The sequence below is a fragment of the Rhinatrema bivittatum genome, chromosome 6 (genome assembly GCF_901001135.1).
Source record: "Rhinatrema bivittatum chromosome 6, aRhiBiv1.1, whole genome shotgun sequence".
Classification (NCBI taxonomy): Eukaryota; Metazoa; Chordata; class Amphibia; order Gymnophiona; family Rhinatrematidae; genus Rhinatrema; species Rhinatrema bivittatum.
Window position 1 is genome coordinate 1126359 of NC_042620.1, and position 18875 is coordinate 1145233.

The 18875-nt window shown below is 44.6% G+C and overlaps 1 protein-coding gene across 1 annotated transcript in view; it reads right to left on the reverse strand.

Moving 5' to 3' along the window:
• LOC115093339 (unconventional myosin-X-like) overlaps positions 1-18875 on the reverse strand; it is a 556890-nt gene that overhangs the window by 478408 nt on the left and 59607 nt on the right. Inside the window, exon 9 of the mRNA XM_029604967.1 lies at positions 14342-14471. Coding sequence (XP_029460827.1) covers positions 14342-14471 — 130 coding nt within the window. The remainder of the gene's footprint in view (positions 1-14341; positions 14472-18875) is intronic.

Here is an 18875-nt window from a genome sequence, read left to right on the forward strand (position 1 = left end):
ATTCCAAAAATGAAGTGTTTCTTGCAGTGACTTGGCTAAAGGAATGAGAATTTGTACATCGTCTGCATATAGGTAGTGTGTTAGATTCAGCTTAGATAGTAGGTTACAGAGAGGGAGCAAGTAAATGTTGAATAAGGTCGGAGATAAGGAGGATCCTTGAGGGACGCCTAGAGTTGAACTGATAGGTTGGGACTCATTGTAGTTGATCTTAACTTTATAAGACCTATCTTGTAGGAAGGATTTAAACCAGTTGAAAGCGTTGTTTTTGATTCCAATCTCTGCTAGTCGGTTTAGGAGTATCTCGTGGTTTTCAGTGTCAAATGCCGCTGAAAGATCGAGGAGTATAAGAAGGCACAGTTGTTTTTTCTCTAGGTTGAGGAGAATGTTGTCGGTTAGAGAAATTAAAAGGGATTCGGTGCTTCTGGATTTGCGGAAGCCAAATTGCGTTGTGGCGAGAATGTTGTTGTCTTCTAAGAATTCGCAGAGTTGATGATTGACAATTCTTTCAAGGATTTTTGCTATGAAAGGGAGATTTGCTATTGGCCGAAAGTTAGCTAGGTTTTCCGGAGAGAGATTTGGCTTTTTTAGAAGAGGTTTCAGGATGGCGAGTTTGAGTGGGGTTGGCACTAGGCCCTGAGTAAGTGAAGCATTGATGATTTGAGCTATTGGTTTAGCAATAACTGTGGCGCTTGCTATGAGAAGATTCGCAGGAATTGAATCAAGATGGTGTGAAGCAGGTTTAAGTTTCTTTAGTATGTTTTCAATCTCTAGCGAGGATGCTGGTTCGAAGGCTACCAGGTTTGAGGCATGAGATGGAGTTGATGCTGAGAGAGGGTGTTGTGGGGAAGGATTTTTATGATCCCGAAGAGGGTTCAGGAGGTTGGATATTTTTTCTTTGAAGAAGATAGCAAGTTCCTCGGCTTTGTTTGCGGCTTTTTCATCCGGAATGACGATTGGGGGCGGTTTAGTGAGGGATGAGACCAGGGAGAAAAGGGCTTTTGGGTCATAAATGAAGTGGTGAATTTTTCGAATGGAGAATGGAGATCCTGTATTGGTGCATGCTGGTTTTGAAGGCTGAGATGTTCGCAGTCGTAGGGTTTTCGCCAGATATGTTCTTTGATTCTAAGTTCCCGCTTTAAGTGTCTGAGGTCTGGGGTGAACCATGGCTTTTTCTTTTATTAGAGTTGATGGTTTTGGAGACTAGAGGGCATGTCAGATCTGCAACTTTATTTGTTATAGTGGTCCAGGATGCGAGGGCTGAATCAGCGTCCGTTATGTTAATGTGTTTTAGTTCCTCAGATTTGTGATGAGAGTTTCCTGGTTGCATAATTTTCTGAAATGAACCGATGTTTTCTGTGAGGTAATAGTGCTTGGGTTGTGGATGGCTAAAGAGGTAGTGATTAACTTGTGATCAGACCATGGGATTGGCAAGCAGACTGTGGAAGAGGAAAGTGTGAGACCTTGATTGATAAAGATTAGGTCTAATGTGTGACCTGCTTTGTGGGTGGGTTCGTTTATTAGCTGTTGAAAGCCCATGAGGTTGAGGGTGTTGATGAAAATATCACAGTTGGAGGAACGGGGGTTGGCATCCACGTGAAGATTAAAATCTCCAAGTAGTATGGCTGGCGTGTCCGTGTTGATGTGCCTAGCGATACCTTCGATTAAAGGAGAAGGGTCTGAATCGAGACAACCTGGAGGAGCGTAGATGAGGCCTACTTGCAGGTGAGGGGATTTGAATACAAGCAAATTCGAGGAGGGGAAGAGTTGGTTGTGTGAAGGGATAATCCCAGAATTTTTTTAGATGCTAATAACAGGCCACCTCCTCGTTTTTTTGGTCTAGGGATAGAGAAGATATCAAATGACTGGAGGGGAAGTTGGTTGATCAGGACTGTATCTTCTGGTTTTAGCCAAGATTCAGTGATGGCACAGATCTGGTTGCTCTTCAACGAGATAATCATAGAGTAGATGGGATTTTTTGTTAGGGATTGAGCGTTCAATAGGGTAACTGAGAATAAGGTAAGACCAAGAAGTTGGTTTAGTGGAGAGAGTATAATTGGCAGGAGTCTTTTTTGTCGTGGTTGAATATCCAAAGGTGTGACTTGTTTATTTGGATATTATCTCCTGCTATTGTATATGATTGGAATAGTGTAGGGTCCCATTATTGTAGAAAGACTAGGAAGGATGGGATGGGAAGTGAAGAGTAAAAGAGAGAGTTTAGTAGATGTACTGAGGCAAAGTATCAGATAATAAGTGGCAGGCCCCTTTGTAGCGGGAGAGCCCTGACTTAAAGGGCTCTTACCTGCTAAGATGATGTTGATTCTTGGCTTCCTTTCCTGAGCTTTTTGGGTTTGGTGCTGCGAGAGGTGAAACAATCCACTGTCTGGTCGTGGTGGCGCCAGCTGGGAGGTCTCGGTGCGCAGCGAGGTAGGTAGCTCGGAGGTGGAGAGACGCAGCCAATGAAAGCGGAACTGGAAGTTAGACAATTAGTTGGATAGTACTGTAGGCGGTAGCCTCTGCTCGGGGCTCCCTTGGGGCTGCACGAAGGGGCGCATAAAGGGGCCTGCCCCTTTGGCGTGCTCCTTCGGCGCGCGACGCTCGGCGTGCGGCGCCACGCAGAGCACAGATTTAAAGCCCAGGAGGGCAAGCTCTGATTGGCGGCGCTGGCTGGGGGCGGGGTTTGGCCGGTCTCGGCGCGGTTTTGCTTCTTCTAGGAGTTGGTGAATTTTAAAGGTCCCTCCGCTCTCGGCGATTGGCTGGTTGGTCCGTCGGGGGGGGGCAGCGAGCCGTGTGGGTGGGCAGCGCGGATAGTTCAGCCGCGTGGTCGGCGTCTGGCCCGGTCGAGGGTAAGGGGATTTAAAGGCCTTACCCCGGCGGGTCTGGGCGCCGATCGCGCAGGCCTCCCTCTCCTTCCGATCGGCAGCGGCACTTTTTGGCATTGAAGCCCAGCAGCCAAATCTTTGACCACTCTTCAAGTATTCTTAAATCACTTGTCATTCTCTCCACTCCTTCAGACGTGTCCACTCTTTTGCAGATCTTAGTATCATCTGCAAATAGACAAACTTTACTTTCTATCTCTTCCAGGTTGCTCACAAAGATATTTAACAGAATCTGTTCCAAAACCAATCCCTGTGGCACTGCACTTAACACCTTTCTGTCTTCAGAGTAGGTTCCATTTATCATCACACGCTGTCTCCTGTCCGACAACCAGTTTGCAATCCACGCTATTACCTTGGCACCCACTCCCAAGCTTTTCATTTTATTCATGAGTCTCCTATGTGGGACCATATCAAAAGCTTTACTAAATCCAAGTAAATCACACCAAGTGCTCTTCCATGATCCAATTCTCTACTCACCCAAAGAAATCAATCAGATTCGTCTGACAGGACCTTCCCCTGGTGAATCCATGCTGTCTCGGGTCGAGCAATCCACTATCAATTCCTTCAGCAGAGTCTCCATTAATTTTCCCACCAATCAAGTGAAGCTAACCGGCCTGTAGTTTCCAGCCTCCTCTCTGCTACCACTTTCGTGAAGCGGGACCACCACCGCTCTTCTCCAATCTTGTGGCACCACTCCCGTTTCTAGGGATCTATTGAACAGGTCCTTTAGTGGACCCGCCAGCACATCTCTGAGCTCCTTCAGTTTCCTGGCATGAACCTCATCAGGCCATGGCCTTATCCACTTTGTTTTCCTAGCTCTTTCCATACATTCTCTACTGTAAAAAGATTGTCGTCTACTCCACCCACATCCTCAGACTTGCTAACTAGCAAGGGTCCTTCTCCAGGGTCTTCTTTAGTGAACATCAAACTGAAGTAGTTGTTTAATATTTCTGCCATTTCTTCATCTCTCTCCACCATGTGATCTTTGTCACATTTCAATTTCACTATACTATTTTGGACCTTTCTCTGATGTATCTGAAAAATGTTTTGTCACCTCTCTGGCAATCCTCTCTTCCACCTGACTGTTTGCTTTTCTTATTTCTTTCTTTATCTCCCTCAGTTTCACCAGATATTCTACCTTGTGTTACTCTTTTTGGGATCCTTTATACTTCTAGAACGCTGTTCTTTTTGCTTTTATTTTATCAGCCACAACCTTTGTTTCTTATTTCTCTTACTTTTGTTTACTTTTCTAACATATAGATTTGTTGCCTTTGTAATTGCTCCTTTTAGTTTGGCCCTCTGTTGTTCCACCTTTCTCTTTTTTTTTTTTTCACAGTCTTCTAGTTCTTCCTCCAGGTAAATCCCCATTTCGACAAAGTCCGTATTTTTGAAATTCAAAACTAGGGTTTTCATGTGACTTCTCTGTATCCTATTTGCAATATCAAACCACTTCCTGTGCACCAGTTTTTGAGCCAGGAAATGAAATTGTCAATATGGCATAGCTTCTCATTTCCCTTTCCATAAGAACATAAGAAATTGCCATGCTAGGTCAGACCAAGGGTCCATCAAGCCCAGCATCCTGTTTCCAACAGAGACCAAAACCAGGCCATAAGAACCTGGCAATTACCCAAACACTAAGAAGATCCCATGCTACTGATGCAATTAATAGCAGTGGCTATTCCCTAAGAAAAATTGATTAATAGCCATTAATGGACTTCTCCTCCAAGAATTTATCCAAACCTTTTTTGAACCCTGCTACACTAACTGCACTAACCACATCCTCTGGCAACAAATTCAGGAGCTTTATTGTGCGTTGAGTGAAAAAGAATTTTCTCTGATTAGTCTTAAATGTGTTACTTGCTAACTTCATGGAATGCCTCCTAGTCCTTCTATTATTCAAAAGTGAAAATAACCGAGTCACATCTACTCGTTCAAGACCTCTCGTGATCTTAAAGACCTCTATCATATCCCCCCTCAGCCGTCTCTTCTCCAAGCTGAACAGCCCTAACCTCTTCAGCCTTTCCTCATAGGGAAGCTGTTCCATCCCCTTTATCATTTTGGTTGCCCTTCTCTGTACCTTCTCCATCGCAATTATATCATTTTTGAGATGCGGCGACCAGAATTGTACACAATATTCAAGGTGCGGTCTCACCATGGAGTGATACAGAGGCATTATGACATTTTCCGTTTTATTCACCATTCCCTAATGATTCCCAATATTCTATTTGCTTTTTTGACTGCAGCAGCACACTGAACTGACGATTTAAATGTGTTATCCACTATGATCACGAAGGTGATGATAGTAGTAGCTGCCGCTCTCTAGAGGGAGGGAGTCTTGGTGCACCCATACCTGGACGATTGGCTCCTTTGGGCAAAGTCCCGAAATGGGTAATCATCACGACGGACGCCAGTCTCTCTGGCTGGGGAGCAGTGTATCAGATGAGTTCTGCGCAAGGGAAGTGGACGCCGTCCCAAGCAACTTGGCTGATCAATTGCTTGGAGACCAGAGCAGTGCGTCTGGCATTGAAACGCTTCCTACCTCTCGTCCATCATCACACAGTCCGAATATTCTCAGACAATGCGACCACTGTGGCCTACATCAATCGCCAAGGGGACACAAGGAGTCGGCATCAGACAGGTTGATGGTGTGGGTGGAGACTCATCTCTCCCGCCTAGTGGCTTCCCACATCGCAGGCATAGACAACGTTCAAGCCGACTTTATCAGTCATCAACATCTAGATCCCAGAGAGTGGGAACTCTCAGAGGAGGCGGTGAATCTCCTGTTCCACAGATGGGGGACCCACTATCTGGATCTAATGGCAACCTCCCAGAATGCCTAGGCAGCTCGGATCTTCAGTCGCAGAAGAGAGTACGGCTCAGAGGGAGTGGATGCCTTAGTCCTCCCCTGGCCCCGTCACATTCTCCTCTACGTGTTTCCCCCTTGGCCTCTGGTGGGCAAGGTGCTCTGGAGAATAGAGTCCCACCAGGGTCCAGTAATGCTGGTGGCACCGGAATGGCCCTGTCGTCCATGGTTTGCAGACTTGATCAACCTCGCAGTGGAAGGACGGACCTCTTCGTCTGGGTCACCTTCCACGCTTGCTGCATCAGGGTCCGGTATCTTTCGCCCAGGCCGATCACTTCTGTCTTGCTGCCTGGCTTTTGAGAGGCACCGGCTGAGACGGCGTGGATACCCAGAGGCCGTTATCTCGACCCTCCTCAAGGCTAGAAAGATGTCTACCTCCATCTTCTATATCAGGGTATGGAAAGTTTTTTGAGAACTGGTGTGCCTCCATACCTGTCGCCACGGACCACCTCGGTGGCTCAGATCCTATCTTTTCTTCAACAGGAACTGGGCAAGGGTCTGGCCTACAACTCGCTGAGAGTGCAAGTCTTTGCCCTAGGCTCTCTACTTCATCAACGAAAGGGAACTTCCCTCTCCTCTCACCCAGATATCATCCGATTCCTCAGGGGGGTGAAGCACATGAAACCCCCAGACCACACTTTATCCTTCGTGGAGTCTCATTCTCGTTCTCCGAATCTTGGTCGGACCATCCTTTGAACCCATGCATGCCGCGATCCTCAAGGATATCACTCTCAAGACAGTTTTCCTGGTAGCTATCTGTTCTGCCCGCAGAATCTCAGAGCTTCAAGTCCTCTCATGCAGAGAGCCCTACCTTCGTTTTACGGATTCGGGAGTTTCCTTGCGCACTGTGCCTGCTTTTCTGCCTAAGGTGGTTTCCGAGTTCCACTTGAATCAGACTGTAGAGCTTCCGTTCTTCTCAGCGGATGCATCGGCGGATCTACGCAAGCTAGATGTCAAGCGTATCCTCATTCGCTTTCTGGAAGTCACTAATGATTTTCGCTTGTCGGACCATCTTTTTGTTCTCTGGCATGGTCCGAAGAAAGGGCCCAAGGCGTCGAAAACTACCATTGCTCGCTGGCTGAATGAGGCGATCTCGGTGGCCTACATTGGAGCAGGTCGACAACCTCCAGCGGGTGTCAAGGCCCATTCTCTTCGAGCTCAGGCTGGTTCCTGGGCGGAGATGCAATCTGTCTCGTTCCAGGAGATTTGTCGAGCGGCAACTTGGAAATCGTTACATACCTTTGCTCGTCATTATCGTCTACACATACAGTCACCTACTTTTGGCTCTAGAGTCATTCGAGCAGGGCTTTCTGGGGCCCACCCTACGTAGGGAAGTTTTGGTACATCCCACTGTCTGGACTGATCCTGGTACGTACAGGGAAAAGAAAATTATTCCTTACCTGCTAATTTTCGTTCCTGTAGTACCAAGGATCAGTCCAGACGCCCTCCCTGACTGTTTATTGGGTTTGGGATTGCCTCTCTGCTCAAATTGTTCTTCAGTGCCTTTTTTCCTTTGGCTGGTTAATGGTTCATTCTGCAAGTTTGTTGTTAGACACTGTTTTGAGCCCATTGCACACTGTTATTTGTTATTTAATTCTATTGTTCTTGATCCATCCTGGTTTTCCTCTTTGCTTTGATGTACTCCATACTGAGGATTAGTAGAGGGTGCACTACCTTATAAGGAAGCATCCTTCAACATTCTCTCTGACTCTATCTGCTGGAAGGGGGAGATAACCCACTGTCTGCACTGATCTGGGTACGTACAGGGAATACTGAGGATTAGTAGAGGGTGCACTACCTTATAAGGAAGCATCCTTCAACATTCTCTCTGACTCTATCTGCTGGAAGGGGGAGATAACCCACTGTCTGCACTGATTCTGGTACGTACAGGGAATGAAGGTTCAAAAGCAATAGACGTAGACTCTAAAGCAAGGTACTGTAGACAGACTCTGAAACAAGTAGGGAGGTTCAGACGTTGGCACTGTTCCTCAGGGCGCCCTACACAGCCAGTTCGACTGGTCTGGTCACGGACCACCCTGTCCCACATCCGCGGGAGCGGAATCAGCGCAGGAAAGGAAATGTACTGCACACCGGCAGTCTGCAGCAGGAGCCTGCACACCGGCAGTCTGCAGCAGGTTAAAACATCAGGATCAGGAACAAATATCAAGGAACAGGACGTGCAAGACACCGGACACCAAGCTGAAACAGAGGCCTGGCGGAGTGCTGGAAGGGGAGACATCCAGAGAGGTGTAACTCCAATGCAAGGCAAAGCATGAGTGCTGGATGCAAGGCTTTTATACCCCAGGAGCAGGCAACTCCCTGGGAGGAGTCCAGATGGTCCGCTCCTCGCTGGCTCCATAATAGTGGAGAGGAGCCGCGGGCCCGCCCCTTAGGAGAAGGGCATGGCCCACACCAGAGCATCCAGGCTGCAGTGGAGCAGGCCTCGAGTAGGCCCCAAACCACACCGAAGGCCTCCCAGGTCGTATAGCAGGATCCGGACAATTGCTCAGGCAAGGCCCTGGCTTTGGAGCGGCCTCCAGAAAAAAGGTGAGATGCCTCCTGTGGCACAGCTACAGGAGGAATCGTAACAGAAGGTTTAACATGAACCTGTAATGCCTATTATGATGGCAAATAAAACTGTTCCAGATGATTATATAAAAGGAATGAAGGTATAACATGAACCTGTACGAGCTCCGTAAAATGGAAAAGAAATGGCGCAGAAACCAAAATCTTTCCCTATTATTAAAGTTCAAGTCCTTACTCCATAACTACCGTAAAGCCACAGATAAAGCTAAGAAAGACTTTTATACAGCAAGAATCCACCAATTCCAATTCAACCCACGTGCTCTCTTCCAATACGTCTCTAGCCTCATTACATTCCCTGACAAAAAACTCAAACAATGATGAAACTACCGTATTTTTCGCACTATAAGACGCACCTGTCCATAAGACGCACCTAGGATTTAGAGGAGGAAAATAAGAAAAAAAAAATTCTGTCCCCATGAGGGGCTCTGTACAGAGCTCCCCCCTGGTGGCTGCCCGTGGGATATTTTTTTTATTTTTGTTTTTTTATAGTAAGGCAGAGAACATCCACACAGGTTCTCACACTCACTGGTTTTCTCTCCCTCACATATCCACAATCACACACTCAGACTCTCTCCCTCATACACACAGCTCTCTCACACCAGTTATTTTAAACTTTCATGACTGCTCCAAAGTTCAATAATAAATAATCAGGGCTCTATTACATTGATTAGGAGAGCAATTTGCTCCTAATATTTCAACAGGTAGCCACTTAATCAGCACAGGCAGTAATTCTATTTGCTTTTCATTAATTTCAGCTGTCAAACTGCTAATCAGTTCTGAAAAGCCACATTGCATCATATGCAAGAAACATTTTATCAGAAATCACTGAAATACACAAAAGAACGAAAAAAGCAAAGGTCTCTGTCATGTAATCTCCATCCCAGGCAGTATATCACCCCCATGACTCTCTCCAATACATCCAAGCAAATGAGAAGGAAATGGCCTGCACCAACCACAAACCCCGATGCCATGTATCGTCCTCCGCTGGCAGAGCCCGAGCTTCCCACTGGTCCGCCGTTCCCGGGGTGCATCTCACTGCGAAGATCGACGTGGGCAGGTCAGACATCAGCTGTTAGAACCGCGTGCGCTACGGCGGCCCCTCCAGTTCAAACAGCTCCCTGCCGGTCTGCTGTTCGCGGAGTGCATCTTGCTGCGAAGGCCGGCGCAGCGCAGGTCAAATGCCAGCCGTCTGAACTGGAGGGGCCTCCGTAGCCCACGTGGTTCGGGTGGCTGATGTCTGGCCTGTGTCGTGCCGGCTCTTGCGGCGGGGTGTGCCCCAGGAGCAGCAAACCGGCAGGGAGCTTGAGCTCCGCCGGCGGAGGACGGCACACAGCATCGGGGCCCATGGTCGGCGCGGGCCATCTCCCTCACATTTGTCCAGACGCACTAGAGGGTCGTGGGGGCGGTGTGCATTTGACCTGCGCCGCCATGCTGATTGAGCTGAGTTGGGGGGAGGAGGAAGGGGATGGCGCGCGAGAAGGAGAGACGCTACATTCGCTCCATAAGACGCACAGACATTTTCTCCCCACTTTTGGGGGGGAAAAAGTGCGTCTTATGGAGCGAAAAATACGGTAAATGTGAGAAACTAGCCTCTTCCTTCCACAACAAAACTGAAACCATCTTGGCACACTTCAATTCCACCCCCCCCCCTCACCCAACAACTCTCTAACACCTAACAACACTCACAACACCAACCACACTCGCATTCCACAGTCGACTTTTCACAAGCAAACTACACATCACACAGCCACTCCCACAAACTTCGAAACCACGCTCACAAACCTTGAGACCACAACTGCATTAGAAATAGAGACTATACTCAAAAAAATCAAACCTGCACTACACCCTGCAGACATAATGCCCACAAAAACTCTCCTCTCGATCCCCACCACTATAGCGAAACCCATTGCTAATATACTCAACAAATCCATCACGTCCGGCATGGTACCAACCCAACTCACAACTCAAATGCTCAGAACAACGAATTATTTTTGGAAATTGTGAGTCAAAAGGGTGATCATACAGAACACTAATTTCCCAATTATCTTCACAATTATAATGATGCTTAGATAATGACCATCATAATAGGCATCATTGTGCAGTGCTATACAGCTTGTCGTCACTCTGCCTTATATTTAATCATTGGTCAGTCCGATGTTATACCACAAAAAAAAAAAAACAAAACATACAGCTCAGGATGAGACTGCATTAGTATGTACTATACCATATTCTTTAAAAGCAGGCCAAATAGCTGCCCTTATTCGCCATCATTGGTTTGTGTTGAAAACTCATCAAGTGTTTGAAAAATCACCCATAATAACATACAGTCGTGGAAAAAATTTGGGTGATATGGTCACTCATTCTTTTTTGTCTCCAATATCAGAAGTGCATACGGATTTGAATATTGGTCATTGGCAATGTGATCATTGCTCTATGTGTAAGCAAACTATTGTCGGTCCAAATTGGACAGATAAATTTGGAAAGATACATATGTCACGTCAATTTACTGATTGTTCATCTATGCGAGTGATTTATCTCATCGTATGCCCATGCAATCTGTATTATATAGGACGGACAAAACGTACTATAGACGAGTGAGACTTATTGAGCACCAACGTATCACCACGGGAAAAGTTGTAGCAGCTATGGTGGCTCACTGCATAGAAAAAACACATTAATTTCAAGATTTACAATAGCGAATTTTGGACTGTGTTCCTTTGAATCCGCGGGGTGGTGATCCCAATGCAGTATTGAATCTCCGTGAACAACAATGGATATTTTGGATGAATACGGTGACACCGACTGGTCTAAATAGCATCATAGAGTGGAATTCCCTTATTTAAAGGTCTGGAGAGGGAGGAGCGATGTGACCGTGACTTAGGCAGCCATATCAAGGTATATCTAACATCTGGGGGTGACCGGAAAAGAATCAGAAAAAACTGCTGAGAAACGCCACGCTGCTTTCATAGTAAGGACGGTTTTCAGTAACTTGAATAACAAGGTTGGTAACTGTATTTTTCGTGTATTTTTTGAGTAATGAACATTAAATTTGTGCTTTGACGCAGAAGGAGCCCTTGAAAAAGGACGTTACAGGGCCCGAAACACAGTACCGTGTTGGGCAGAGAGACCGTAACAGTATTGAAAATATGGGCATGGAAATTACAAACTGCTGACAGCTTTTTGTGGGAAAAATACATGGACAAACATCTCAGATAAGTCAACTTTCAGTTGTATTTAATCATGAACTATAATGAAAAAGTAAGCCAATTACTATTTTAATTTCACGGATGAAGAATCTAAGGAGCACACTTTAAAAATATTTTTAAAAAAATTTTTGTGGTATAACAGACTGACCAATGATTAAATATAAGGCAGAGTGACGACAAGCTGTATAGCACTGCACAATGATGCCTATTATGATGGTCATTATCTAAGCGTCATTATAATTGTGTAGATAATTGGGAAATTAGTGTTCTGTATGATCACCAACCCAACTCAAACATGCTATAATAAAACCTACTCTTAAAAAAACAGACCTTGATCCTGCTGAACCGGCTAACTATCGCCCGGTATCGAACCTCCCTTTCCTCTCCAAAATAATAGAAAAAAATCATTAACAAGCAACTTACAGAATACCTAGACGAGCATCAGTTGCTCTTCCCGTCCCAGTATGGATTTCGAAAGCATCATAGCACTGAAACGCTCCTTCTCTCCCTATCAGAATCCCTGCTAAAAGCCCTAGACACTGGCCACTCCTACATTCTTGCCCTTCTAGATATAGCCTCCCCCTTTGACACAGTCAATCACAACACCCTCATCACCCGCCTTACAGAAACTGGCATTACTGGCACTGCCTTACACTGGTTCCAATCATACCTGAGCGATAGGAACTATAGTGTAAAAATTGGTCTATGTGAATGTAAGCCAAGAAGACTCTCACAAGGAGTACCCCAAGGTTCTTCACTCTTCAACACTTTTCAATATTTACCTTATACCTCTCTGTCGACTACTGTCTAAACTGGGTTTCCCGCACTTCATCTACGCAGATGATGTGCAGATCCTCATTCCCATAAATGACTCCCTTCCTAATGCTCTGAGAATCTGGAACGCTGCCCTCACAGAAATAAAAAAAAACTCCTCACTGACAATTTTTTGGCTATTAACACCAGCAAAACAGAGCTACTCATCATCTCACCTCAAAACGATACCACTTTTAATACAACACTCCTATCCCAACTCTGCCCATCTACCTTGCAACAGGTCCGCAGCCTTGGCATTATCATCGACATCCATTTTACATTTAAAAAAATTCATTGCTGCCACTATTAAAAATGGATTCTTCAAGCTCCATACACTAAAAAGAATTAAATCACTCCTACACCCTTATGACTTCCGTATGGTTCTGCAAGCTACAATCCTGTGAAAGATTGATTATTGCAACTCCATCCTTCTAGGCCTACCAAAAAACACTTTACAACCATTACAAATGCTACAAAATGCAGCTGCCCGCATACTCAAGAACACACACCGCCACGATCACATTACACCTGCGCTCCAGTCCCTACACTGGCTACCCGTAGCATCCAGGATTATATACAAATCCCTTACGCTAATACACAAGTCCATTCATAACCAAAATATGCGGTGGTTCTCTGAACACTTTACATTCCATAAGACAAAGCGAACAACAAGAACACAGCAGCAGGCCAAACTCCGGACACCCTCCCCCAAGCTTAGCAAACATGCATCCCCAAGGGAGCGCTCATTTATCATAGCAGGAACCACGACATGGAACAGAATACCCACTAACCTGCGCCAGGAGCCCTACCATAGGAAATTCAAACAAGCACACCCATGACTGACATGACTCTTGATCTGCTGATAACATCGCTGCTGACCTCCCCTAAGATTTATTCCCTCCCTGAAGACACCCTCCTTCCCCTTTTCCTTTCCAGCTCTTGTCCCTCTAGAATAAGTCCACCTTTGTATATTTATCACACGTTTCTCAAATATGGTTCTTTTTTCTTAATTTTACTTTAAAGCTTGTTGCATGTATTTCAATAATAGTTCTTGTATTTTATTGTAAAGCTTGTTGCTGCATTATGGTTCCTTGTAAACCGAGGTGATGTTCTGAACGTGCCACGGTATATAAAAATCTCTAAAAAAAAATGATGGCAAATAAAACTCTTCCAGATGATTATATAAAAGGAATGAAGGTATAACATGAACCGGTAATGCCTATTATGATGGCAAATAATTACATTTAATTGTACATAAGGGAGCACGCGTATATTGTTGTACTATATTAGTTTTGTAGTTTTTACTGAATTACCTGTTGTATTGTGGATCACTCTGGGTTACAGTATAGGCAGTATATAAATGTTAATATATAAATAAATAGGAATAGCCCAAGGGGCATGGGGCCTGAGAGGGAATCCACAGAGAGAGAGAATGGGCTGAAGGGAATTGGGTGAGGGGAGGAAGATAAGGATAGGACATGTAGGGCAGCACTATCAGACAAGCAGGCTGAGATTTGGAAGTTTCTGGTGTGGAATGAAAGCCATGGGAGGAGATGAGAGCAGTAAGAGAATTAGTATAGAAAGAGAAGAGGGACAGGATGGAGTCCTGAGGCTGGCTCACCAGTTGATAGTGGAGGATCCTCCAGAGGACTCACTAAAAGTATGATGGGAGAAGTAATAAGAGAACTCAAGAGAGAAACATAAGAAAATAAATGCCATTATGACTATGACCAAAGGACCATCAAACTCAGCATTTTTTTTCCCCAACAGTGGCCTATTCCAGTCACAAGACCCTGGCAGGATCCCAAATAGTAGACAGATTACATGCTGATTACTCCCAGGGATAAGCAGTGGTTAGGTCAGTCCAAGTCCAGCAATCACTGAGGAGCAGGGTAAATCAGGACAGGTGGCAATTTCTCTAAGGTAAACAGCATGTTGCAAGGACACTACCAGTATCAGCTTTGGTCTTTACTGGTGTCAGGTATAGTAGTGCTTACCTGCTTTAGTGGTAATCTGTGCTCCACCAGCCATCATGAAGTCAATGTTTCCCAGATGCAAGGTGCCAGAGAGAAGTCGTACCACATCTCGAATCTCTTCTGTACTGAAATCCATCACTTTGAAAGCTGTCTATTAAACACACATAAAAGCAAGACTAATTATTCAGTGCTGATTATGACAAAAACCCAGTAAAGGCCATTCAAATGAAGCATGAAGCAAAGGGCAATCTACTTATGGACAAGGCTTTAGGACACTAATCATGCATCAGGAGGTCAGGAGAAGTAGAGAGCAGAGGAGAAGGAAGATAGGAGGTGGCAAGAGAGTAAAATGTCTCTGTAATGCTTTGATATTCCATGTTTTCTGCAAATGTACTTCAGTTATAACATAAGAACATGCCATGCTGGGTCAGAGCAAGGGTCCATCAAGCCCAGCATCCTGTTTCCAACAGAGGCCAATCCAGGCCATAAGAACCTGGCAAGTACCCAAAAACTAAGTCTATTCCATGTTACCATTGCTAATGGAAGTGGATATTCTCTAAGTGAACTTAATAGCAGGTAATGGACTTCTCCTCCAAGAACTTATCCAATCCTTTTTTAAACACAGCTATACTAATTGCACTAACCACATCCTCTGGCAACAAATTCCAAAGTTTAATTGTGCATTGAGTAAAAAAGAACTTTCTCAGATTAGTTTTAAATGTGCCCCATGCTAACTTCATGGAGTGCCCCCTAGTCTTTCTATTATCCGAAAGAGTAAATAACCGATTCACATCTACCCGTTCTAGACCTCTCATGATTTTAAACACCTCTATCATATCCCCCCTCAGACGTCTCTTCTCCAAGCTGAAAAGTCCTAACCTCTTTAGTCTTTCCTCATAGGGGAGTTGTTCCATTCCCCTTATCATTTTGGTAGCCCTTCTCTGTACCTTCTCCATTACAATTATATCTTTTTTGAGATGCGGCGACCAGAATTGGACACAGTATTCAAGGTGCGGTCTAACCATGGAGCGATACAGAGGCATTATGACATTTTCCGTTTTATTCACCATTCCCTTTCTAATAATTCCCAACATTCTGTTTGCTTTTTTAACTGCCGCAGCACACTGAACAGACGATTTCAATGTGTTATCCACTATGACGCCTAGATCTCTTTCTTGGGTAGTAGCACCTAATATGGAACCCAACATTGTGTAATTATAGCATGGGTTATTTTTCCCTATATGCATCACCTTGCACTTATCCACATTAAATTTCATCTGCCATTTGGATGCCCAATTTTCCAGTCTCACAAGGTCTTCCTGCAATTTATCACAATCTGCTTGTGATTTAACTACTCTGAACAATTTTGTATCATCTGCAAATCTGATTATCTCACTCGTCGTATTTCTTTCCAGATCATTTATAAATATATTGAAAAGTAAGGGTCCCAATACAGATCCCTGAGGCACTCCACTGGCCACTCCCTTCCACTGAGAAAATTGTCCATTTAATCCTACTCTCTGTTTCCTGTCTTTTAACAGTTTGCAATCCACGAAAGGACATCGCCACCTATAACTTGACTTTTTACTTTTCCTAGAAGCCTCTCATGAGGAACTTTGTCAAACGCGTTCTGAAAATCCAAGTATACTACATCTACTGGTTCACCTTTATCCACATGTTTATTAACTCCTTCAAAAAAGTGAAGCAGATTTGTGAGGCAAGACTTCCCTTGGGTAAAGCCATGCTGACTTTGTTCCATTAAACCATGTCTTTCTATATGTTCTGTGATTTTGATGTTTAGAACACTTTCCACTATTTTTCCTGGCACTGAAGTCAGGCTAACTGGTCTGTAGTTTCCTGGATCGCCCCTGGAGCCCTTTATAAATATTGGGGTTACATTTGCTATCCTCCAGTCTTCAGGTACAATGGATGATTTTAATGATAAGTTACAAATTTTTACTAATAGGTCTGAAATTTCATTTTTTAGTTCCTTCAGAACTCTGGGGTGTATACCATCCGGTCCAGGTGATTTACTACTCTTCAGTTTTTCAGTCAGGCCTACCACATCTTCTAGGTTCACCGTGATTTGATTCAGTCCATCTGAATCACGGATGAAGAATCTAAGTAAACACCGAAGCAAAGAAATCATTTAATCTTTCCCCGATGGCCTTATCTTCTCTAAGTGCCCCTTTAACCCCTCGATCATCTAACGGTCCAACTGACTCCCTCACAGGCTTTTTGCTTCGGATATATTTTAAAACGTTTTTACTGTGAGTTTTTGCCTCTACAGCCAACTTCTTTTCAAATTCTCTCTTAGTCTGTCTTATCAATGTCTTACATTTAACTTGCCAACGTTTATGCTTTATCCTATTTTCTTCTGTTGGATCCTTCTTCCAATTTCTGAATGAAGTTCTTTTGGCTAAAATAGCTTCTTTCACCTCCCCTTTTAACCATGCCGGTAATCGTTTTGCCTTCTTTCCATCTTTCTTAATGTGTGGAATACATCTGGACTGTGCTTCTAGATTGGTATTTTTTTTTTTTAACAATGACCACGCCTCTTGGACATTTTTTACTTTTGTAGCTGCTTCTTTCAGTTTTTTTCTAACAATTTTTCTCATTTTATCAAAGTTTCCTTTTTTGAAAGTTCAGCACGAGAGCCTTGGATTTGCACACTGTTCCTCTTCCAGTCATTAAATCAAATTTAATCACATTATGATCACTATTGCCAAGCGGCCCCACCACCGTTACCTCTCTCACCAAGTCCTGTGCTCCACTGGGAATTAGATCTAAAATTGCTCCCTCTCTCGTGGGTTCCTGAACCAATTGCTCCATAAAGCTATCATTTATTCCATCCAGGAACGTTATCTCTCTAGCGTGACCCGATGATACATTTACCCAGTCTATATTGGGGTAATTGAAGTCTCCCATTATTACTGCATTACCAATTTGGTTAGCTTCCCTAATTTCTCTTAGCATTTCACTGTTCGTCTCACCATCTTGACCAGGTGGACGGTAGTATACTCCTATCACTATAGTCTTCCCCGACACACAAGGGATTTCTACCCATAAAGATTCAATTTTGTATTTCGTCTCATGCAGGATGTTTATCCTGTTGGACTCTATGCCATCCCGGATAAAGTGCCACACCGCCTCCTGTATGCTCCTCTCTGTTATTGCGATATAATTTGTACCCCGGTATAGCACTGTCCCATTGGTTATCCTCTTTCCACCATGTATCTGAGATGCCAATTAAGTCTATGTCATCATTCACTGCTATACATTCTAATTCTCCCATCTTACTTCTTAAACTTCTGGCATTAGCATACAGACATTTCAAAGTTTGTTTTTTGTTTGTATTTTCATTCTGCTTTTTAATTGATAGGGATAAGTTAGAATTTTTTAGCTCAGGTGAGTTTTTAGTTACAGGCACTTGGACTATTTTTCTAATTATTGGAACCTCACTGTCGGGATGCCCTAATTCTAATGCATCATTAGTATCCTTTAAAGATACCTCTCTCTGAACCATGCACTACTGAGCGACTGTCGGCTTTCCCCTTTGTTCTAGTTTAAAAGCTGCTCTCTCTCCTTTTTAAAGGTTAGCACCAGCAGCCTGGTTCCACCCTGGTTAAGGTGGAGCCCATCCCTTCTGAAGACTCCCCCTTCCCCAAAAGGTTCCCCAGTTCCTAACAAAACTGAATCCCTCTTCCTTGCACCATCGTCTCATCCACGCATTGAGACTCCAGAGCTCTGCCTGCCTCTGGTGACCTGCGCATGGAACAGGGAGCATTTCAGAGAATGCTACCCTGGAGGTTCTGGATTTAAGCTTTCTACCTAAGAGCCTAAATTTGGCTTCCAGAACCTCCCTCCCACATTTTACTATGTCGTTGGTGCCCACATGTACCACGACAGCCGGCTCCTCCCCAGCACTGTCTAAAATCCTATCTAGTTGACGCGTGAGGTCCGCCACCTTCGCACCAGGTAGGCAAGTTACCAGGTGATCCTCACGCGCACCAGCCACCCAGCTATCTACATTCCTAATAATCGAATCACCAACTATGACGGCCGACCTAACCCTTCCCTCCTGGGCAGTAGGCCTTGGGGAGATATCCTCAGAGCGAAAGGACAATGCATCACCTAGAGAGCAGGTCCTTGCTACAGGATCCTTTCCTGCTGCACCTGGTTTGTGCTCTCCAATCATGAGACCTTCTTCCTCCAAGGCAGCACCAGGGCTGCCAGTCTGAAGTTGGGACTTGACTACTATGTCCCTGAAGGTCGTTCAAGACCTCTCATGATTTTAAACACCTCTATCATATCCCCCCTCAGCCGTCTCTTCTCCAAGCTGAAAAGTCCTAACCTCTTCAGCCTTTCCTTATAGGGGAGCTGTTCCATCCCCTTTATCATTTTGGTTGCCCTTCTCTGTACCTTCTCCATTGCAATTATATCTTTTTTGAGATGCGGCAACCAGAATTGTACACATGGAGCGATACAGAGGCATTATGACATTTTCCGTTTTATTCACCATTCCCTTTCTAATAATTCCTAACATGCAAGATGT